This window comes from Triplophysa rosa, linkage group LG17, assembly GCF_024868665.1.
Source record: "Triplophysa rosa linkage group LG17, Trosa_1v2, whole genome shotgun sequence".
In the NCBI taxonomy this organism is placed as follows: Eukaryota; Metazoa; Chordata; class Actinopteri; order Cypriniformes; family Nemacheilidae; genus Triplophysa; species Triplophysa rosa.
The window spans coordinates 23,832,138-23,854,435 of record NC_079906.1 but is presented as its reverse complement, the minus strand read 5'-3'; the positions used below and the strand labels follow the sequence as shown (position 1 = coordinate 23,854,435).

Sequence of the window (22,298 nt, the reverse complement as noted above, 5' to 3'; positions counted from 1 at the left end):
TCTGCCTGCTGGAGAAACTTCTGGCCTGTAGCTTTAAATTGAGAGCTTAGGTAATTGCGTTCTTCATTTACATAAAATAAACATGAAAATAAATCTCCCTTTCAAATACAAAACGTTTTTGGGTAAGTGGCAGCTATATTGAACCAACCCACTTCTTTAGCCAACCGCTCATCCAAACTAATGACATTTTGTTTTATATTTCAGAAAATAAAGCAATAAAGCAAGTGTTAATTGCATTCATGATTTCTTTATTTTTGTTTCCTTAATATCATAAACAATATCAAAAAGAATCGATAAGAATAAGGTACCGGACCGAAAAGCAGTATTGATAAGAGTAATACTGTTAAAATCTTAATGATACCCATCCTATTGTGTTGCTGTCTATGGAGTCAGAAAGCTATCTAATCCCATCAAACTATCTTCATTTGTGTCTCGAAAATTAAGGAGGTTTTATGGTTGTGGAACGACTTGTTCATCTTTGCCAATGTTACCCTTTAAAACTAGTCCTAGACTAAAATAAATGTTAGTTGTCTAAACTAAAAACAGACACATCTTAAAATACATTAGTGCCAATGCACACAAGTAATGTTTTTTGTAAAATATGTCCTAATTTAACTAAGGCATGGTACTGGCTTAATCTCATCCCTGTCTGGGAGACCGCCCCAAAAAGAATTATCTAATAATAATTTATTATTTGATAGTTTTACTTTTTAATGTTCACGAATTAGAAATTCATAAATGTTAGCATTCTATTTGTTTAATTTAAATCACATGAAGATATACATTCAACAGTGCACTTTCCAATGAGGATGAAAAAAACTAAGAAAAAAACAAAAATATTATATGACATTTATGATGTCATGTAATAACCATGCATGCATTCATATTTTACATAATCAATAAAACCCAGTTGTTTTGCATTTTAACTTTTTTTAAACGCTGCGTGTATAATGGAACATTAACTGAGGTTAACCTGCAATGAGATAAAACAGATATTACCTTTGGTGTGACTGATGTATCTCCATGTGAGTTGTTCTTTATCTATACCCAGCCTCACATGATGCTCAGTATCTTTAAGATAACTGAATCCTCTCATTCGACACCTCACCACATTCACTATTAAAATATTATATCAGGTCAAACTTCACAATTATAATATTAATAAACATATACATACAATATTGATATACGACAAGTAGTGATATGTACACCTCATTTAGATTAGCAGTGGACCAAAACAGAACTTTAACAATATTTATCTTTAAGACCATATATTATAAACTATAGTAATTCAAATCTGGCAAAATGCGTATTTATGAACTCCGCTTCAGTTCAAGACACTTTAACGAAAAGCCAAACGATAAGGTTTGTATTCAAGCAGCAAGTTAACCTTACTCAGAAGTTAGCATTTTGCTTCGACACACGAGAGAACATTCATCCACATTTACAGTTTAAATGAACACAGGGTTATCAGACACGTGGCTCTTGGTAAAATATAACAACTCATTCACACGACTGAATAATTCACACGTTTAGTTCAATCGTGCTTATTAATTAACATGCTGGTTAATTTGTGCCCACGTCATAGTAATTCCGACTAATTCTCTCCTTCGTCTAGTTAAATCGAGCACACCTTGTACTAACGTCTTGTTTTAATTATGTTAAATAGTGGGCACAATTTAACTAAAACATGGCCCCGTCTTGAATTTAATAAATGTACAATATAAAATACGAAGGACTTACTTTTTTATTGCAGCTCCGCACTAACTGCTCCCAAACGCGCCAACACGCTCCATGATCTTCAATGCTAGTGACGTTTTCCCGCAATTGCATGAGATGGCGGGGAATTGTGTGTAATATGGCGCGAGTGTGTATGCATTGCAGTACCACTTCCCGCCTACAGAGGCGCTGTTCAAATTTCTCACACACAAATCATGGTTTAAAGGCCCATATATGGAAAGGTCATAAAAAGCAAGGTGAATGTTATCATAGTCAAATAACAATATAAACTATTAAAGCTATTTATGCAACCATCATTCATGTATTTATATTCAATAAATATCATTTGAAGCATTTTTTAAAACAATTTAAAAGTTTAGAATTATGAGACCATCAAAACTGGCCTCTTAAACCGAATGGTCTCGTAATGCTGGTATGTAAACCTGAAAATTGGTCTCATAAACCACATATGCCAACACACACACACACACACACACACACACACACACACGCACACACAGGGTAAGGCAATTATTTGGCTAAGAAAGAACATTAAATTTATAGCGGCGAGAGGAGAGAGCGCATTGCTCTGCACCCTTCATGTGTTCTAAATTTGTTGCAAGTTGCAATTTCATAATCATACATTACAATACAAATGAAAAAGTGGTGTACAAAATAAACTTAATTTAAATATTTAGTTGTTTAAAAGCTTTTCGTTTTGATGCTTTAATCATTTTAATAATGACAGTATGTCCAACAAAAGGATAATAGGAAAAACTAAAGAATTTTCTATTTAATGTCAAAATTTAGTTTTTAAATATTTAATGAAATATTTTTTTGTCTACAATTGAAAACCGTTTCTGGTCTTTTCTTTATTTATCAACGAAGTCCATGCGCCTATCCTTATTCACGAAAATCTCCGTCACTTTTTTGTAAAAGCCATCCTGACTGTTTGGCTCATATCTGCCCGCTTCAGTTGCGGCACGGTAACTGTCTGCCTCACCTTGTGCCTTTTCACTGCGGTTTTATGTCCGATGAGCAAGACTCTGCATCCCCTGACTGCACGTCACTGATAAAGGCCTTCTAAAGTGAATCATATCCATATTAATAACTGCATAAACTATATTGTCTAACTTCCGTTATCCGTCAGCCAGTGGATGTTTTTTGATAATTGGATGCACTTTTTGGAGCATCAAAATCTCATCCTCCATTCGCTGTCATTATAATTCTTGGAAGAGCCAGGATAAATGATATTATAACTGCGACTGAGCAGCTGATCAAGTAAGGTGCCTTGAAATGAGATGCTTTAAAACATTTCAGTGAAATGACATGTTCTGTATCAGAAGTTTTTAATTTTGCATGCAGATCGTTTCTCTTTTGTATTTTCTTACGTTAATCTTTCTGTCTGCTATGAGAAGTGATTATCATGCCTGATCTGGGATCTCTATAAAGCTGCATGGAGAAATGAATGTTTAAGTTATTTTACAATATACTGATAAAAATAAACTTGTTCATTTGAATCGATCTTCTTAACCAATGAGTTACCAAATCAGATCTATAAAAACATCTTTACTGAACACCAGAAAACCAGATCATTTTCTTATTATGCAATCCTCATGTCAGGTCTCGGGTCTAGCACCTTCTTGTTTTCTCCTGTTTTGTCCACTGTTATTGTTGTGTCGAGCACAGGGCATTGTTTTGACAGTTCACCATGTGCTCGGAGTCCGCGTGTTCATCCCTGCCGCTCTCCTTACCTTGTTAATTAGCTCATCTTTGTTTCCCTCACTTCACCTGGGTTCTTTAGATCTTTCCCTCTCTCCAGCTGTCCCTCGTTTGCACTCTGATTTGCTTTCACATTTACATTTACATTTAGTCATTTAGCAGACTTTTTTATCCAAAGCGATTTACAGATGAGGGAAACAATGGAAGCAATTGGGACAAGAAAATGCTTTTTTTATTTTAAAGGGTAGAAAAGAGATAGAAGTCAGAACTGATCAGTCAGGTGTTGACGGAAGAGATGTGTTTTCAGACGGTTCTTAAAGATGGCCACAGAATCTGCTGATCTTGTAGCAGCGGGCAGATCATTCCATAAATGTGGAATCAATCCAGAGAAGGTACGTGAGAGAGATCTTTTACCTTTTTGGGATGGCACTACAAGACATCGTTCGTTTGCAGAGCGTAGGGATCTGTCGGGTATATACATTAGTGAGTGAAGGTGCGGGGGTGCCAAATCAGTGGTGGTCTTGTAGGCCAGGAGCAGAGTCTTGAATTTGATTCGAGCGACTATAGGGAGCCAATGTGACTTAATGAAGAGAGGAGTGACGTGCTCTCTCTTTGGTTCATTGAAGACCACTCTTGCTGCCGCATTCTGGATCATCTGATCTACTCATTAAATAAATAAAATAAGTCTAAATAAGTGCTTCAGTGATGACCAACGCACAATGTTTTTTGGCATAATTAAAAAGTTAATTGTTTGGTCATTTACACATTCATCAATCTGGGATTATGTTAAGGAGTTTTCAAAAGGCTTTCCTTACACATGGGAGGGAGCGTGGCAGAGATCGTGTTTTTCTTGTCTTGTGTTGGATAGTTAGTGTTAGTTACCTACTGTAGTGACGGCCAGTCTTGATACCTTGTCTTGAAACCTAGTTATTGATCACCTTGTCTTGTCCAGGCTCCAGTGCTGTTATCCACCGCCGGGTGTCTGCCACTTATCTGCTCTTTGTTTTGCCCCAGCGACCACGGCTTCCGGATCATACTCGACTCGGGTCCCTTCGTGAATCGGACCTTATTGTCCTGCTGCGACGCTCTCTGCTGCCTGGGTTCCCTTCGCCAGAGGATTCCGATCGTCTTCACCGCAGCTGCTGCCGTCTGCCTAAAGGAACTTCATCCCCTGGCGTGTGTTCTGAGCTTTTCATCTTTGCATGCTCTTTGTGGATTATCCCTTGTCAATCATGAGGACTTTCTCCTCAAAGATTACTTCGGATGCTCTAGTGTTGTGGCACGTCAGGAACGCTTCAGTGCAGTGGACATTTGTCTTCATGGATTATTGTCCAGACAGCTTGTTTTCGTGTTCCCTCACACGTAGAGTCGTGACCCGGTACTCACGTAAGGAATGCTTCCGTGCAGTGCACTTTTTGTCTTCGTGGATTATCTTCTGGACAGTTGTTGCGACCCCGGTACTGGATCTTTAGGGATTCATCATTGGATTTTTTCCCCAGGGTTCTGCCACTTCGCTGGCGTTGAGACTGCCACCTTTTCACCCTGGGACTTCCATTTGTTGCCACTTCCCCTGTTCATTACGGCAGAGCGCTTGAGCCACCTGTCCCACTCTCCCCTGGACATTCTTGTGAATTCTCCGCTTAGGCGGTCTAGTGTGCTTTAGTGAATTCTCTGCACTTACTATATTGTGTGTCTACTACAAGTGTTGAATAAACTCTGTTGTACCCTGCATCTGACTCCTCAGTCTTTCGTGACACCGCACCGTTTCAATTATTCTTTCAGATAGATCATGTCTGCATGTTTGAAGAAGCTACAGATCTACGGAATAATGTAAAATCAAAGCGATATACGACCACTGTATGATTTATAGCATCGAAAGTCTTAGCAAACTTGAAAAATGGCATTTAAGGCCTGAAGGGGTACAACTCAGTAGATTCCACTGTTTTAATTCTCTTTTGCAGAAAGCAAAGTAGAAACCGTAATAGAGTAGATTGTAATGGTTGTAATGGTAGTTGTAGTTATAGTTGTAGCTTTAGTAGTTTCAACAGTGGGTTGAGTAGCATCAACAGCAGTATATGGCAGTGTTTAGCATAGAATGCAGCAGTGTTTCAACATTGTGCAGCATGCACCAACAGCAGGTTGATAACCTTTAACATAAACAATATAGATATGGATATTTAAACCAACATCAATCAAACCATAATATCACCTTTTCAGAACCAATTGATTAACCAATTATTCACACAATTCTACATAAATCAAACAAATCTTATTATCAACTCAAAATTAAACAATTCTGAAATCTTACAACTCCAAACTTAATAAACTTAACAAATATACCTTAAACCAGTTGCGTCTTCAGGCTTAAATTTGAGCTAAATGGGTGAAAAGTCCTTCAGTATTGAAGAGACATTCTCCAAACTGTTCTCTCCCCATGTGCTTTCCAGTGTCTCCTTATATTGCTTCCCCCTGGAAACACACCTCCTGGACTTTCCAATTCCATTCTGTCCCAAGTTTAGAAACTTCATTTTCCAGAGGGGTATTGCACAAAACCAAGATGAGGGATTAAGCTGGGATTTTTCAGTTATCCTGGATGAATTCAAATGTGACTCAGTTGCATGAAAGTAGGCTAAATTAAGATAAATTGAGTTGCTATGGAGATTTATTGCTATATACTGCTCCAGAGCAGGCTAACAACTGGGATAAAATTAATCCTAGTGATTTACCCGTCTGGTCCGCAGTCAATCCTACTAGAAATTAATGGGGTTTACAATCACTCCATGGTGTTATGTAAATATGTTGCATCATTTTATTTCTCCTGCACTAAAATAATAGATATAACGAGTTATGTGACGAGTTCAATACGTATATAGGATGAAGTCCGATTCAGGTGTTTCCTCTCCACGGTGGCGTGCCCTTTGTTGGATGATGTGGTAGACGAAGAAGTGTTAATACTCAGACGAGCATTCAGGAATTAAAGAGTGTTCCAGGACAGGTCAGACCCGTTGGCCTTTGCAGAGGAATATCTGACTGAGAGGTACAGATTTTCAGTTGATGGCATCTGATATTTGTGTAGGCTGTTGGCTCCAAAGATACAATACAGAACAGCGCGGAGCCATGCTCTCACTGTCCCACAGATGGTCTGCGTAACGCTACGATTTTTAGCAAGTGGCATGTTCCTTTATTCTGTTGGAGATGCTGAAAACCTCAAAAAGCCACTATTTGCCGCACGATAAGACATGTTTGTCTGGCACTGAAATCACTTGTGCACATATTCGTCACCTTCCCTGGCCACAGAAGATTCCTCCACATCAAGGAGGAGTTCTACAAGATTGCAGGTAATACAGGTAAAAGTGTTGCAGTACATTAGCACAGTCACAGTAGGACACTCATTATTTTGTGTTACAGCTTTCCCTAATGTCATTGGTGCAGTGGATTGCACCCATATCCATATCAAACGCTCCTCAGGGACACACGAGGGTGATTATGTTAACAGGAAGTCCTTCCACAGTATCAATGTTCAGGTAAGAATCATTTCTGGTTACTGTCAGCTACATAAATTTATTATTTGCATTAAATGACCTTAATAGGCTACATGTTATTGTTACAGATGATCTGTGATGCTGACTGCCTTATTACAAATTTAGAGGCCAAGTGGCCTGGCTCAGTCCATGACTCCAGAGTCTTTCGGGCCAGTAGAATTTACCAGAGACTCTCTCTAGGTAAACCACCCCAATTTTCTTTAAGCACCTTGGACATCATGAGTGTGTCAGAATTTTTACTCTACTTGTTATAAGAATTAAATTTTGTATTCTCAGGTGAGTTCTCTGGTGTGCTGCCAGGAGACAAATCCTATGTCTGCGAGACATTCCTGTTGACTCCCCTCACAGACCCCCAAACCCCAGCACAGCAGGCTTACAACCATGCCCACGCCAGAACTGTCATGGTTCTGCCTCTCTTGTCATGTTTTTCTTGGTCTTGTGGCAGAGCCCCATGTTTTATGTAGAGGGAGAGTTTTGGCCCTGTTGGCCTTCCATTCTCACTCCGGTCCTGTCTTTGTTCCCACCCTTTTGTTGCCTCATTATTGATTGTTAATTAGTTCAAGGCCCAACACCTGTTCCCTCTTGATTTGTTCCTTTTATAACGTCCCTGTGTTTTCTGTCCTGTGCTGGTTCATTGTCATTTGTCTGGTGAGTTCCTGTTCCATGTCCATGTCCATGTCCATGTCCATGTCCATGTCCATGTCCATGTCTAGTCTAGTCTAGTCTAGTCTAGTCTAGTCTATTGTAGTCCTTGTTAAATATTATATTAGCTCCAGTCTGGTCAGTGTACTTCGTTTCAGTCCTGTCATGTCGTGGTTTCCCCTTGTTTTATTATGTTAATAGGGATGTGCCGAATGAAGCTTCTGAATCAGTGAGGCTTTTTCAACAAACTGCATCGGTGCTTCGAAGCTTTTGACACAGTGCTCTACTTCGCCATCTGGTGGTCAATAAAAATTCCTACACCTACTGTGTCAGGATATTTTGTTCATTGAAATGTTATTATAAGCTTTAATTGTATATTTAATATATAATTTAATAATATATAGAGTTGGAACTCAAAGTAACAAAGAAAAATAAGCACATCCAGTTCTTAAAATAAGTAACATGAATAATAATTTAATATATATGAAGACTTCCAAAATTAGATTTTTTAAATTTCAGTTTTTCAAAATTTTAACGAATTATGTTTTTTATGGTGCATTCCACTTACTATCAATTAAACTGTTGTTGGTTTAAGCCATAGTAACTCGAAAAAATGCAGCAATCTAACACAAGAAAAACATGATTAAAAAAAGTTTGGAACCAAACTCTTCATATATATATATACTGTATATATATACATGTATATATATACATGTATATATATATATATATAATATAATAATATAGTGTGAATGTAGACACAATTTTAAGTGTTTGGTTGGTGTTGGCCTTAAATCCAACACATCCTGTAAACCTTAAATACAATAGATTAACCCACCAAACTAATGGATACTAAAGTACTCTGTGTTCTTAAATAGTGTAATCTATTACAACAAATAAAAATGGAATAGAATATGAAAATCTAAACTCAAAACGGGTTACTTTTCTTGCATTTTAATTACTTCATTGCTCATTTGTTGAGGGAAATATATAGTTTTTATTGTCCCAACGGAAATGTCTTTATTATTAATATGTATTTTACCCTCTCCCCAGATGGGGCAGACTGGTGCTCTGGTGTTTGAGGATCGGTGCCCAGAGCGTTTGGATGTTTGGTGCGTAAGTGACGAAGCATTGAGGATGTATTATTGGAATAAGACAAAGTTTGGTCGCATATCAGACATGACACTTTATTAGCAGTGTCGAGACTGAAGTGTTCCCACACTTGAGAACGGGGTCTCTTGCGTGCATTCTCCATTTAAAGATCAAACACACTTCTGCAGTCTGCACGTGTTAGCTGCAGAGAACCGAGGACGGCGTTTACTAGAAGAAAACCAGTTTGTGGTTGAAGAAACACTTTTATACTTTTTGGGAACAGTGTTAAACCTGCAATTTACTTTTTGACAACAGACATATGTCATGGTTTTAAATAGTACTTTAATTAGCAATACAAAATGATAAAATGATATAAATTAAATATATGATTATAACATTCCTATGGTTCAGCGCAATCGACGCGCTTTGAGTTTGATCCCCGCGTGACGTGTCAGTGAGGTAACGAAGCGTTTCCTCGGGTCACGTGACAGACTCAATTCAAGCAATGCTCCAGAACACTGTTTCCAAGCACTAGTGTGTCGACACGGGGTGTCGAGCAACCCATCCCAATATGTTACCCCCTCGTGGGTTTTTGTTTTGAATTATTTATTAAATGTCTTGTTAACCCCCTGTTCTTTGTCATTGTGTCTCACCCACTTCATGACAAGAACGAGGGCTCGAATCGAAATGACCTTTGGCCTCCTGAAATCACGATTTCAGTGCGTGCACCACCTGAGGGTCTCCCCAGACAGGGCATGTGACTGCTGCATGCACAGTGCTGCATAACATTACCAGCCTAAGATAAGAAAGGGCACCCAGAGTTGATTTGGATATTGACTGGGACAATGCTGCCATCTTCCCAGATAACAGAAATGGTCAGACTGGTCAGAGAACAATTTATAGCAAATTATTTCACTTAATTTTGTTTTGATTTAGCCTGTCCTTCAATAAGTGATAATGTATGTCACTCTTCATATGATTCGTATGAACCAAATTCTAGTTCCACTTCACTGGATCAACACTAAATATACAACAAATACATTAAATGTACTGGACATTTGAGAAAAAGGAAGGAGGAGACCACAATGTTTTTTGATTAATTTGATTATTTTTTTATTTTGCTGTCATCACTTGTCAGCTTGGAGCAAAAAAAAGAATGATTATTAATATATTGTGTTACAGTCATGGTTACACTGTGGACTGAATTCACTTCTCTTTCTAGTTTCTGAATTTCCAAGTCCAGTTTCCTCAGTGTCTTGCATTTGATTTCAATGTCAAGTTCCATGTCCTGCAGCTTTGTCGTCTTTACTTCAATCTTGAAAAGTTCCGAGTCAGTGGCTGTCCCTCCCTGGATCCCTTTATTCAACTCTAGGGCCAGCTCCTCTGCTGTGGTGAAGTCTTGGGTTGGAGGGCCACCCCCCGTGCCAGATACATGAGCCTTTTTTTTGTTGCTAAAATCAGTACATTCCAAAAAAATGTCAGCAGACATTATTCACTTTATTTGTTTCAGCAATCAAGTCACTTACTAGTCTGCAAAATGTTCTTGTACTTAATCTTGACTTTCTGCCAGGTCCTTTTTTGGCCAGACATGTTTGTTCTTTAAGATAGATGATAGATGGAAAGATGGATGAAAATAGACCATTTGATAGATACAATTCAGATGACATAAAATCAATAAGATTTGTTGGAGAATATGGAGTGGAGAACAGTGGATATATGACATAGATTAGAAATGTCCAGTGACATTTAAGGCAAATTGTACAACTGCATGACAACTCCTTGAATTTTTATTCTGATGCTTTCAGTGAAGCACTGCTTCTCTGGACTAAAAAATAATCCAGTGTTTTAGTAAATATCACAAAAATGAAGTTATATTTACTTAATAAAAATCTTTTAATGTCATTTTCAGTCATTTTTTTTGAGTGGAACATTAAAAATTGATAACAAATTACTGTAAAATGTACATATATCATTTAAGTTCATTTAATGAAAAATACAAGTAACTAATTGTAATAAAGCTCAATAAAACGGAAGGAAGGAGGCGGGACCCGGCGAACAATCAAAAGACTTTAATCAAAATAAATAAACAATAAATCCAGCAGTAAAAAGGCGATGAAAATAAACACATAAACAAAACTTAACTTATGTCCGGTCCGGTCCTCTCTCGCCGTATTCTCCTGCCGTTCGTCCTTTTATGCTTCCGATCTCCTCCGAGATACGAGGCCGGAATGACGCCCAGCTGACACTCATTATCAATCGCGTCCTGGCCTCGCTTCCTCCTCCCACGGCTCTCGTCACGCCTCCCTCGTCACACTAATTTACAAATTTTATGTTTAATATATACTTGACATTTTTGGAAAAGTACAGTATAAATAAGTTACTCAGAATTACTTGTTTTTTTACTTGCATATACTCAATTTAAACAGTTCTATTTAATTGATTTCACAAAAAAAAAATGAGCGTCAACCTTAGACTTTTTAGGGCATTAATACATTTGTTTACCCAAATATAAATAGGCGAATTGATAAAGTCATTCATTATTTAACGTTTTAATGGGAATAAAAAGCGTGATTATAAAAATAATTAGTAAATGAAACATTAATCCATCAATAAATACTTCAAATTAAGGAATAAATTTTATTAAAAGGAATAAAAAAAAACATAAAACACTCAATAAGTACATCGTTTTAAAGTGCATTAATTAATTCCTAAATAAATAGTGGAATTTCAAAATGTATTTGAAAATGCGATTTAAAAAGAGGAATAAATAATTGGATTTACAAATTAACCTACTTTAATCAGTCATTTAAAAGGCGATTTCTTTTACCATTTGCATTTCTATTTCAACGCTGCCTTTCCTTTTCCGATTTGCTATTCGATTAGCTTAGTCATTTAGCTTTTCCTTTTAGCCTCTCCATTTAGCATTTCCCTGACACTTTGGGTCCTTGCATTGGTAAAACAAAGTTAAACAATGCAAATTAGCTATGGCGAGAGAGATGTAACAAGCTAACAAGCTCTCTGATTGGCTAGTTCCTTGTACGTCATGTTCAGAGGTATGTTAGATGAGCAATGGAGAAGAGGATAGACCTGTTGTTCACTGCACGTGTAACCAGCGCGTTATCAGCGCCTGCTTTTTCTCTAACAGAAATCATAGAAAAGAAAACGTATTGTTAGAACAGGTTACAACATTCACACTGCACGTAGAAACAGCAGACGCTACTGTGTACTGTCTACTGTCTAGGGCAGGACTAAAAAGTGACCATGGACATTTTCTCCAAGAGCAGCGCACCACAAACCCCCTCGCGTTCCGGTTCCCCCGGTCTGCTCATGCAGTGCAGTGGCCCACCGGTGCTGACGGAAACAACTGCATCATGCTGTCAATCGAAACTAAGCAAAGCCTTGTTTCCCTCTCTGTCGGTCTCTCGGCGTTGTGTCGAACCGACAGATGGGGTTCGTCCTTGAGAACCTATCGCTTCCGACTACTTTAGAAAAGGCCAATGAAATTGGCGAATGAAATTTGCATGCCGGACTCCGCCCCCGGATATCCGGGTATAAAAAGGAGACGGCGTGCTGCATTCATTCACCTTTTGTTCTTCGGAGCCTTCGCTCATGATTAACAGACTTCGCTATATAGCAACTACAGACTGCCGGTTTCTACGACATGGTGCAGTGGACTGTCCCTTCCTGGGGCAACTTCCCCTGGGCATCTCGGCAGTTCCAGAGGTGTTCGAGATTAAAAGAGCAAATTTCTCCAGCGTGGCATGTCCTGCTGTTCTCGTGGGTGCGATACCCTCATGGAGGAGGGGGACGGACACGATGTCTGCCTCAAGTGTTTGGGTCTCCAGCACGCTGAGGCAGCCTTCGTGGACACATCTTGCAAGCACTGTGGTCGGATGGTCATCCAGACGTTGCGGTCATGGGTGGCTGCCTTCTCCCGAGAACCAGCCACCTCCTCGCTTGCTTCCCGGGCCGTGATGAGAATGGCTAAGGCCATACCGTCCGCCAAGGCGAGCAGCGAGGGTGATATGGGGGGGTATGGCGAGATTAAACCCGTCAGCCAAGCGCTCGCGAACCGCTCTCACACCGTCTCGCTTGTCTGACCGCTCCCTAGAAGATGGTCACGCACCGTCTGAATCCTCAATCACGCACTCGTGAAGATGATGAGATGTCGATCGCAGCATCGGAGGGCGATCTGCTGGCATCCGATCCCGACGATTCCTTGCAGCACCCTCCCACGGGGGGTCCAGCTCAGGAGAAGTGGATTTTGAGATGTCATCCATGCTTTCCCGGGCTGCTGTGAGCATTGGGCTGCAGTGCACTGCACCGCCTCTTCCCCAACGCTCGCAGCTGGACACATGGTACCTGGGCTCTGAGCGTGACTCGAAGCCGCGCCCAACCCCGGTTCCATTCTTCCCGGAAGTGCATGAGGAACTGAGTAAGACCTGGAATGCCCCTTTTTCGGCTCGTTCAAGTCAGACCAGTTCCATCGCCATTTCTTCCCTCGATGGTGGGGCAGCTAGAGGCTATGTTCACATACCCCAGGTGGAACGTACAGTCACGGTACACCTGTGCCCGCAGACGGTGGCCAACTGAAGAGGTCGACATAGACTCCCGTCCAAGGCGTGTAGGACTTCGGCATCTCTGGTGTCGAAGCCCTACACTGCTGCAGGCCAAGCTGCCTCTTCTCTCCACACCATGACCATCCTGCAGGTCCACCAGGCCAAGGTGTTGAAAGAGCTCCACGAGGGTAAGACCGACCCAGGGTTGATGCAGGAACTCAGCACCACCACTGACCTCGCTCTACGGGGACCAAGGTGACTGCGCGGGCCCTGGGTCAGGCGATGTCCACACTCGTGGTCCAGGAGAGGCATCTCTGGCTCAACCTGGCGCAGATGAGTGACGCCGAGAAAGTTCGCTTTCTCAACGCACCCATTGCGCAAGGTGGGCTGTTTGGCGACACTGTCGAGGACTTTTCACAACAGTTCTCGACAGTGAAGAAGCAGACAGACGCGATCAGCCATATTCTACCACGCCGTGACTCGGCCACCTATAGGCCTTCGAGATCTCGTGCGGTGTCTGCTCCCCAGCAGCCCCGGCCCTCTCCCTAGCCAGGCAGCACCCCGGACGAGGACGTCAAAGAGGAGACCGCCACCCCGTCAGCAACCATCGCAGAAGAAGCAGCCCTGACGGGAAGACCCCAGGGAGGTTAACATCATCGGGCCCGACCCCAGCCATTACATCGCTGGTCGGTTGATCCGGGACTGTTCCTGCCCCATCCCAACACCCTCCGGGGGCCTAGCGCCCACTTTTTCACAATAAGAGTTTCCAATCTCCCTGGGTGTTTCTTACAGCTGCTCTCACCCTCTACACGACGGAGTTCGGCAACCCGATGTTGCGTCATGGCGAGACGCAATGTCGAACATACACTGCAGCCCTCAGCACTCTCAAATCGACGGTGCGTTGAGCTGCATCGCCAGGCAGGAAAATCAGCAGAGCCGATCTCCTCCCTGGGGGATTCGCACTGCCAGCCATCGAACCACCCGAACGACGAAGGAAGCGATCGAGCTCGTCCCTCTAGCCGAGATGTTAGAATGGGGTTACGCCCCATTCTAGATCTGCGTACCCTGAACAGGCACCTACTCAAGCTGCCGTTCAGGATGCCCACGCAGAAGCACATCCTGGCGTCTATCAGATGTCAAGATTGGTTCATGGCAATCGACATGAAGGACGCTTACATTCATGTCTCGATTCTCCCTTGTCATCGCCCGTTCCTACGGTTCGCTTTCGAGGGTCGGGCATATCAGTACAGAGTCCTCCCTTTCGGTCTGTCCCCACGAGTCTTCATGAAGATCGTGGAAGCCGCCCTCACTCCCCTCAGGGAGAGAGGTGTGCGGGTACTAAACTATCTCGACGACTGGCTCATCTTGACACACTCGCGAGATCTGTTGTGTACACACAGGGACTTAGTGCTCCAGCACCTACATCGATTGGGACTACAGGTCAACTGAGAAAAGAGCGAGCTCTCCCCTGTGCAGAGCATCCTCTATCTTGGTATGGAACTCAACTCTGTCTCCATGACAGCGCGACTGACTACAGAGCATGCCCAGTCTGTGTTGAACTGCCTGGAACATTTCAAGCAGTCAGCGGTCCCCCTGAAACAATTTCAGAGGCTCCTGGGACTCATGGCATCCTCGGCGGGGATGATACCCTTCGGGGTTGATGCACATGAGACCGCTCCAACACTGGCTACAGAGTCGAGTTCCCTGGAGAGCGTGGCACACCGGCAGCAGGCGGATGGTGATTACGCCTTTCTGCCGACGCACCCTAAACCCTTGGTCTTCCATGACCTTTCTACGAGCAGGGGTCCCTCTTGGGCAGGTTACGAGGCACGTCGTGGTGATGACAGACGCCTCCCTGCAGGGTTGGGGTGCAGTGTGCAACGGGTCGGGCCCCCGCCTGCACTGGCATATCAATTGCCTAGAGTTGTTGACTGTGCTACTTGCACTGAAGAGGCTACAACCTCTTGTGCAGGACAAGCACGTGCTGGTCCGGTCGGACAGCACAACTGCCATAGCGTATATCAACCGCCAGGGTGGCGTTCGCTCACGGCAGTTAACACTACTAGCCCGACGCCTCCTCCTGTGGAGTCAACAGGTGATCCGCTCCCTGCGAGCCACACATATCCCAGGCGACCTGAACCAGACATCCGGTGCGCTCTCTCGTCAGTCGACACCTTGAGGAGAGTGGCGACTCGACCCCCGCACAGTCCAGCTCATTTGGGTGCAGTTCGGGCAGGCTCAGGTAGACCTGTTTGCCTCCCGGACTCCACCCATTGCCTGCTTTGGTACTCCCTGACCGAGGAGCCCCTCAGCACGGATGCCTTAGCACACAGCTGGCCACGGGACAAGCTGAAGTATGCCTTTCCCCAGTGAGCCTCATGGCACAGATCTTGTGCAAGGTCAGGGAAGAGGGACATCAAGTACTGCTAGTTGTGCCCTACTGGCCCAAATAGACTTGTTTCTCAGACTTGGTGGCTCTGAAGACAGTTCCCCCCGGCCGATTCCCCTGACGAAGGACTTTCTATCGCAGGGGAAGGGCACGGTGTGGCACCCCAGGCCAGACCTCTGGGATCTCCACGTCTGGTTCCTGGACGGCACGAGGAGACCTTGAGTGGCTTGCCGCCAGCGGTCAGGGAGACCATCCTGCAGGCTAGAGCCCCCGCCACTAGGCGTTTATATGCTTATAAGTGATGTCTCTTCTCGTCCTGGTGTTCTTCCCGAGGGGAGAACCCACGGAGTTGCCCGATTGGGTTGGCGTTGGCCTTCCTACGGGAGAGACTCGAGAGCAACCTCTCCTCGTCTATGCTGAAAGTGCTCGTGGAGGGTAAGTCCCTTGGCCAACACGACCTGGTCACCAGTTTCCTTAGGGGCGCGAGAAGGGTGAATCCACCTCATCCTCGCTCTGTACCCTCTTGGGACCTTAATGTGGTTATCCTGAGACCCCGGCCAAGTTACGTGCCCAAGGTTCCCACCACTCCCTTTCGGGACCAGGTGGTGAACCTGCAGGCGCTCCCCTCTGGGGAGGAAGACCCAACCTCCAACGTGTTGTGTCCAGTACGCGCACTGCACCTTTACTTGGACCACACACAGAGCCTTAGAAGCTCTGAGCAGCTCTTTGTCTGTTTTGGGGGACAGCACAAGGGGAGGGCTGTCTCCAAACAGAGATGAGAATATGATTAAATAAGGAAATCTATTCAGTGATTGGTTCAAGCCTATCGTCATCCAAAATCCCATTTGTCGCACAGCAAAGTGTGAATCATCTCTAAGCCTGACACTTAAGATTTAGTCCTACCCATCACTTACATTACAATTTAAATACTTGATAACTACCTTTAAGGGCAGCTTTAAGCCAAGAATACTTTTACTCTTAAGTGAATTCTTACCAGTGTTCTTGTGAGTAATTCTCAGAGGCTTGATAAATATGGGCCCAGGTCATGAATACTGTATATACAAATTACAGTATAAAGTTTTTTCATTTAAGCGTGTTATGTATGTTTAAGAGAACTACTGACTGTGGTAAACATGTAAAACGTGTGTCATGTGCCAGAGAAAATTAATTTTTAAAGATGACTGTACTATATTTTCACACTTAAAGGGGCAGTTTTTAATTAACAGCGGCCACTAGTGTTGTATTATATATTTGCCACGAATTGCTCAGTGCAAACACGACGGTGGCCACCACAGTACAAACAGATGTGGTTCTCATGTTGACGCAGTGAAGAGATCATGCGGGCATTAGAAAGACTGTAGAAAGAGAGATGTCTTATGTATTACATAAAATAAAAGGTTTGTGGATTTTAAGTTTAAAAAGAAGGATAAAAGTCAGGCAGGAGCTAAGACCTGCGTTAATATTATACAGACTTTTCAGCAGAGACGCGTTAGGACCCGCGGTACTGAGTCTTTTAGCAGAGATACTCACAGATATCTATGAGATACTTTCCAGCAGAGAGACGTTGGAGAGAAAGATCGTCTAAAGATCACCCCCGAGGAGGATGCTTTGATTCGGATCAGTATGTGAGTAACATACTAACATACCAAGATATGTTGTTGTTGAAATATTAGCTGTGTGACGGAGCAGTTTTGAGCGTCATTGTTTATCTGGAACCACTTTAATATTGTACTCGTCCAGATACTGGAGAGAGAGAGAGAGAGCGCTGGAGCTGAAACTGGAGAGCGAGCGAGAGTGCGTTTTACTCTTTTACTCAATGATGAATAAACTTTCAGTTAATCCGTGGGTCACATGCGTTCTGCACCGGAGAGCACGATCCGTACGTATCACGGATCATCCCGCGATCCGTTTCACCACGATACCGCAGCGGAGAGGAAGAGGAAACGCGCGTTGTACAGTTGTTTGTCCGTTTAGGGCTGCTGTATTAAACATGGCGGTGAATTCAATGTTTGTAGTTCCGCTCTGTATGTAGATATATACATCTTATTCTTAGGTATTACAAACTTAATGGTTCATTACGTAAGGTCTTTATACACCTCTGAAGAAATAGTTTTGTATATTATATTGCATTTCTGTCAATAGATGCTCCTAAAAATGCCGTATTGTTCCTTTAAATTCAGTTTAATAATGTAAAATAATCAGTGTTGTGAGTAGCTAACGACAAGTAGTAACGCCACTAACTTTACATTTTTTCAGTAAATTGACAGTAGCTCATTAACTTTATCCAGCAAATGGTGTAGCATGACAAAGAGCAACCATTTGTTTTTTGCCTTATGACGAACCTGCATCAAACTACAGTTCAAATAATGAAAATAATGTTTGAATACATAATGTATAAATAATAATCTGCCACCAACATTTATGTACATGCTTGCATTTTTGAGACAATTGTGTTGTGGTTAGTAAAAGATAAGTGACTAAAATAAAGTCTGTACTCCTAAGACTTTTGATTATTGGCTCTTGTAGACTAGAGAGTTTGCTACAAAATTATATAAAATAAATGTTTTATGTGCAATTTATTTACAAAGTAAATAGTGCACAGTATCATCAAAAATAATGAGTGTACCGATGAACTATAACCGATGGCTAGCATGTGTCCTATCTTTTACCATGCACTGCTTTACAAAGCACACAGAACCGGTGATGCCACATTCCTAAGAAAAAGTAAACAGTTGTTAGCATATATTGTGCAGAGTGCAATACCTGCATGCATAACCCATGGGCACATCGCGGAGGCAACTACCCTCTGCTTTGCGTCGGGTGATTCTTCGCCTCCACATCGTACATTAAAATCCTTTAATGCACAGCTAGCTGTTTCAATGTTTGCTTTGTTTCCCCAAATGAAACCATATCATAGCATTCAATATCTCTTTGAAAAAGAACTTTGTAAGTTTTAAACAAGTGCTAAAATGAGTTCAAGGCAGTCATTTGAGTGTTACATAAAAAAATAAAGATGATCATGTCTGTCTTTTTTGTTTGTTCAGTTGTTTAATTTCTATAGGTTTTGTAACACAAAAGCTCTTAATAACATTGACAATGCGAGCTGGTCAGTGTATGTAGTAGGTTGCTTGTTTAGAGGCTTAAGGAACGTGACAATTAAACATGCTTTGACAAAAAAATGTACTTTGAATACTTCAAGTAGTTCATTCCAAATAAACTCCTGTCATTTTGACAGGAAAATCCTCACACAGTTTTTCTTTCATTCTAATCAAAGATGATATTTCACTTGTTTCCTCATTTGTGCACGACTTTAATTTTATAGATAAACACCTTAGCCTTGAGAGGTGGCACCACAATCAAAGACAGCGTCTGGAGAATTATGAGCTTCCTGCTAACAAACGATATAGCCCGTCAGACAAACTGGAGGGGTAGTAATTGAAAGGCGGCATTCAAGGACACCACTTTAGAAAGTGTCATTAATGGTATGAAAATAACTTCTGTGATTTGTTCATGTTGTTTGGTGTCATCTAAAATGTTTACCCTAATAATGTTAGATTTTTAATAAATAATAATGATTTGTAGCTGACTGTTCACATGTGTTGTAGCTGCAGTCAGACGAAATAGATTAACGGCAACTGCTACAGACCAAGAGATTGGGCATTGGGTCAAGAGATGGTTGCAGCTTGCAATAGAGATGCTAATGCTAATGCATCGCTCTATAACCACCGAGCCACAGGAACACAAATATACTAAATATAACTAATAATGTAAAAAAATCTTTATTATAATCTTTTTTTAACGACGCAATATCACAAGAGCAAGACAGTTGTTTTCACCGATTGAACATGTGATATTGATTTTCTACAAAGGTTCAAACTGAATCGTTTACATGTATTGAAAAGTTTTGCTCGTAGAAAGGATGATGACTATTCGTATTTATATGACTTTTAGGACAGCAGGGACCCGTTTCAATAAGGAGGTTCAACCAACACCGAGTTAAAATGTGAACTCCGAGTTGATTTACACCGAGATGCGAAACTTGTGAGTTTGTGGTTTCAGAACAGCTGATTTGAGTTCGTTCTATCATCTCTGGGTAGACTTACCTTGAGTTAAGCGCTTGCACCACAACTACGACAAGACACGATCAATGGAGCGCCGATATTACCATTCACCATGGCAACGGCACCAAAAAAGCAACATGAAATCATATGCATACCATGACATGAGAGTATTGTTTTGTATAATTGTTTTATTGCTGTTATTAGGTCTACCAGCCGGGGGCTTTCTGCGTACCACAGTTTGAGAAGACCGGGTGCCTCATTTATAAAACTGTGCGTAGAAACCTTCCTAAAAGTGAACTTACACCAGAATGCTGAAAAGGTCGTACGCGAACAAAAATTGAGATTTATAAAACCTTGCACATGCACACCTGCACGCAATTTTCCCTTTATAAATCACAGATTACCTGCAAGTGTGCGTACGTGAATCAGCCTCATATCCCGCCCTGTACACGCCCATTTTTACCCATAAATAGTCCATGCAAAGCACCTCATGAATACTTATTCATATATTAATAAGCCGGACATCCAGGCCTGGTTCCTGCCAGGTGCAGAAGGGTGGGCTAGCAGGTATCCTGGGTGGGCATATACCCCAACCAGAAAAAAATTAAGAAACCGTTTAAACATTTTTTTCCCTTTTTTCTTATAAGATAAGAATGTGTTTTGGAAAAGTATCTTTTTTGTTTATTTCTGTGAACGTCTGACAACATTTCCCTCAAATGTCATATAAAAATGTCGTTTTTATTTGCCGAAAAAGAACTGGAGAAAACTGAAATATCGCAAAAAACAAAACAAGTTCATATTTAGTTTTAAGCAACACAAAACGATTGTTTGTAGGCCTACATGTATTAGAAAAAGTTAAAAAGATGATTTATGAAATAACCCTGCTTTTTTAAAATGAGTTTATTATCATGCTCTCAGTCTTTGTTATTCCTGGTGGGTGACTTTCAACAAACACTGCAATATATGACTTCAATACATGCAGGATTTAAATGATTTATTTAAGTTATAAATATATAAAACAGACATTCATTACCGAAGACTGCAAGATTAAAACAAAAATAATTATTGCTGATTTTTGCCCTTTATATAGTAATTGTGTGCGTTTGATTTTATTATTACGCATAAAGCGGTTATGTATAATAAATAGAAGCTGACTTCTATTTCACTGACTTCTGTTAAATTTTGCAAAAAACCTCCCGTTTTAATGAATGAATCTGATTACACTGCGCAACTTTACATCATATCTGCGGTCCGTTAGCCTAAACTAAACTCTTTTGCTCAGTGTTTCGCTACCACCTTCAGCATGAATTGGGGTGTTTGAGATGGAGGGAGACCGATTTATTTGTAAAGCTGGATCTTTCAGTCATTCCTGACGGTCGATAAGTTAAAATCTAGCCTAAATATTGCAAGCAAATAATAGCTGTTTGTTAATGTTACCGCTCGCTTCTCCTTCACAAAATAAGACCGCAAAAACTCCCGTTATAATAAATGAATCTGATTTTACTGCAAAATTAATTTTACATGCTGTTTATAATAAACTCAAAGCAAGCGTGCCTTAAATTCCTTTGCACATTATTTTGCTTCCACCAGCATCTCTGTTACAAACTAAAGCCGCTTTGTGAGTGAAGAGTGATGTTGCTTTCAACCAACAGAAAATAATGCAATTTTTGGCGTTGTGTTTTTATTCTCATTGGGTGGACAAGACAGACTTTTAGGTGGGCTCAGCCTACCCCTGCCCATGCCTGGAGCCGGCCCTGCTGACATCCAATCCGCTTGTTAAGCCTGACGTCACGCACCATTATGGACGTATACCGTTTCCTGGTTCAACCGCTATCAGATGCCATAGAAAAATAACGCCTTTATCTCCGTAACGAAATCACAAATGGCCACACTTGAGATTCACTGAGATTTCCATATTAATAATTGTTATAATTATTATTATAATTAGATTAAAGCCAAAGAAGGTCTCTGCAGCATTTAAACGTTTACAGCATTTAGACTGATCATTAACACCTCATTAAAATCACATCATTAATTACTGGTGTCCTTCACCTGAGATCAAATTTGAAGACTTCATTGTTAAAGACGAATGTTTCTTCATTAGTTAGAACTGATAACGAGGACATTTAGAGAAAGGATTGTGCGAGTTTAATGGGTGTATTTCCAGACTTTGACATTCGATGCTTATGCACAGTAAGGAACATACAGTATATTAGCTATTTATTTACACTGTGTTATTTGATGCTGTCCTATATTCTATGCCAGGGGTCTTCAACTACTTTTCTTTGAGGGCCAGATTCCAAAAGTACAAATAGGATGCAGGCCAGTTTTTACCATATTCTCATTTCTTCTGTTATTTCGTTTTTCTTTTATTTATTGCGTTTTGTTACTTATAGGCCATGATTAAAACATGCACACAAATATTGCATCCAGTATTTGTGCCTTGTCATGATATTAAATTAAAAGGGATATTGTATTTTTAATTGTATTTTATATTCATTAATGCGTTACTTTACCCCAAAATTGCTACTAATGTTCTCACCCACAGCTCTCCAGTACATCGAGATGTGGG

General features: G+C 41.3%; 1 protein-coding gene across 1 annotated transcript in view; it reads left to right on the top strand.

The window, feature by feature from the left end:
• The window catches only part of LOC130567635 (uncharacterized), a 59,736-nt gene that overhangs the window by 3,285 nt on the left and 34,153 nt on the right, over positions 1-22,298 (top strand). Inside the window, 6 exon segments of the mRNA XM_057355872.1 lie at positions 6,315-6,654; positions 6,657-6,779; positions 6,850-6,965; positions 7,052-7,163; positions 7,260-7,387; positions 8,679-8,737. Coding sequence (XP_057211855.1) covers positions 6,315-6,654; positions 6,657-6,779; positions 6,850-6,965; positions 7,052-7,163; positions 7,260-7,387; positions 8,679-8,737 — 878 coding nt within the window.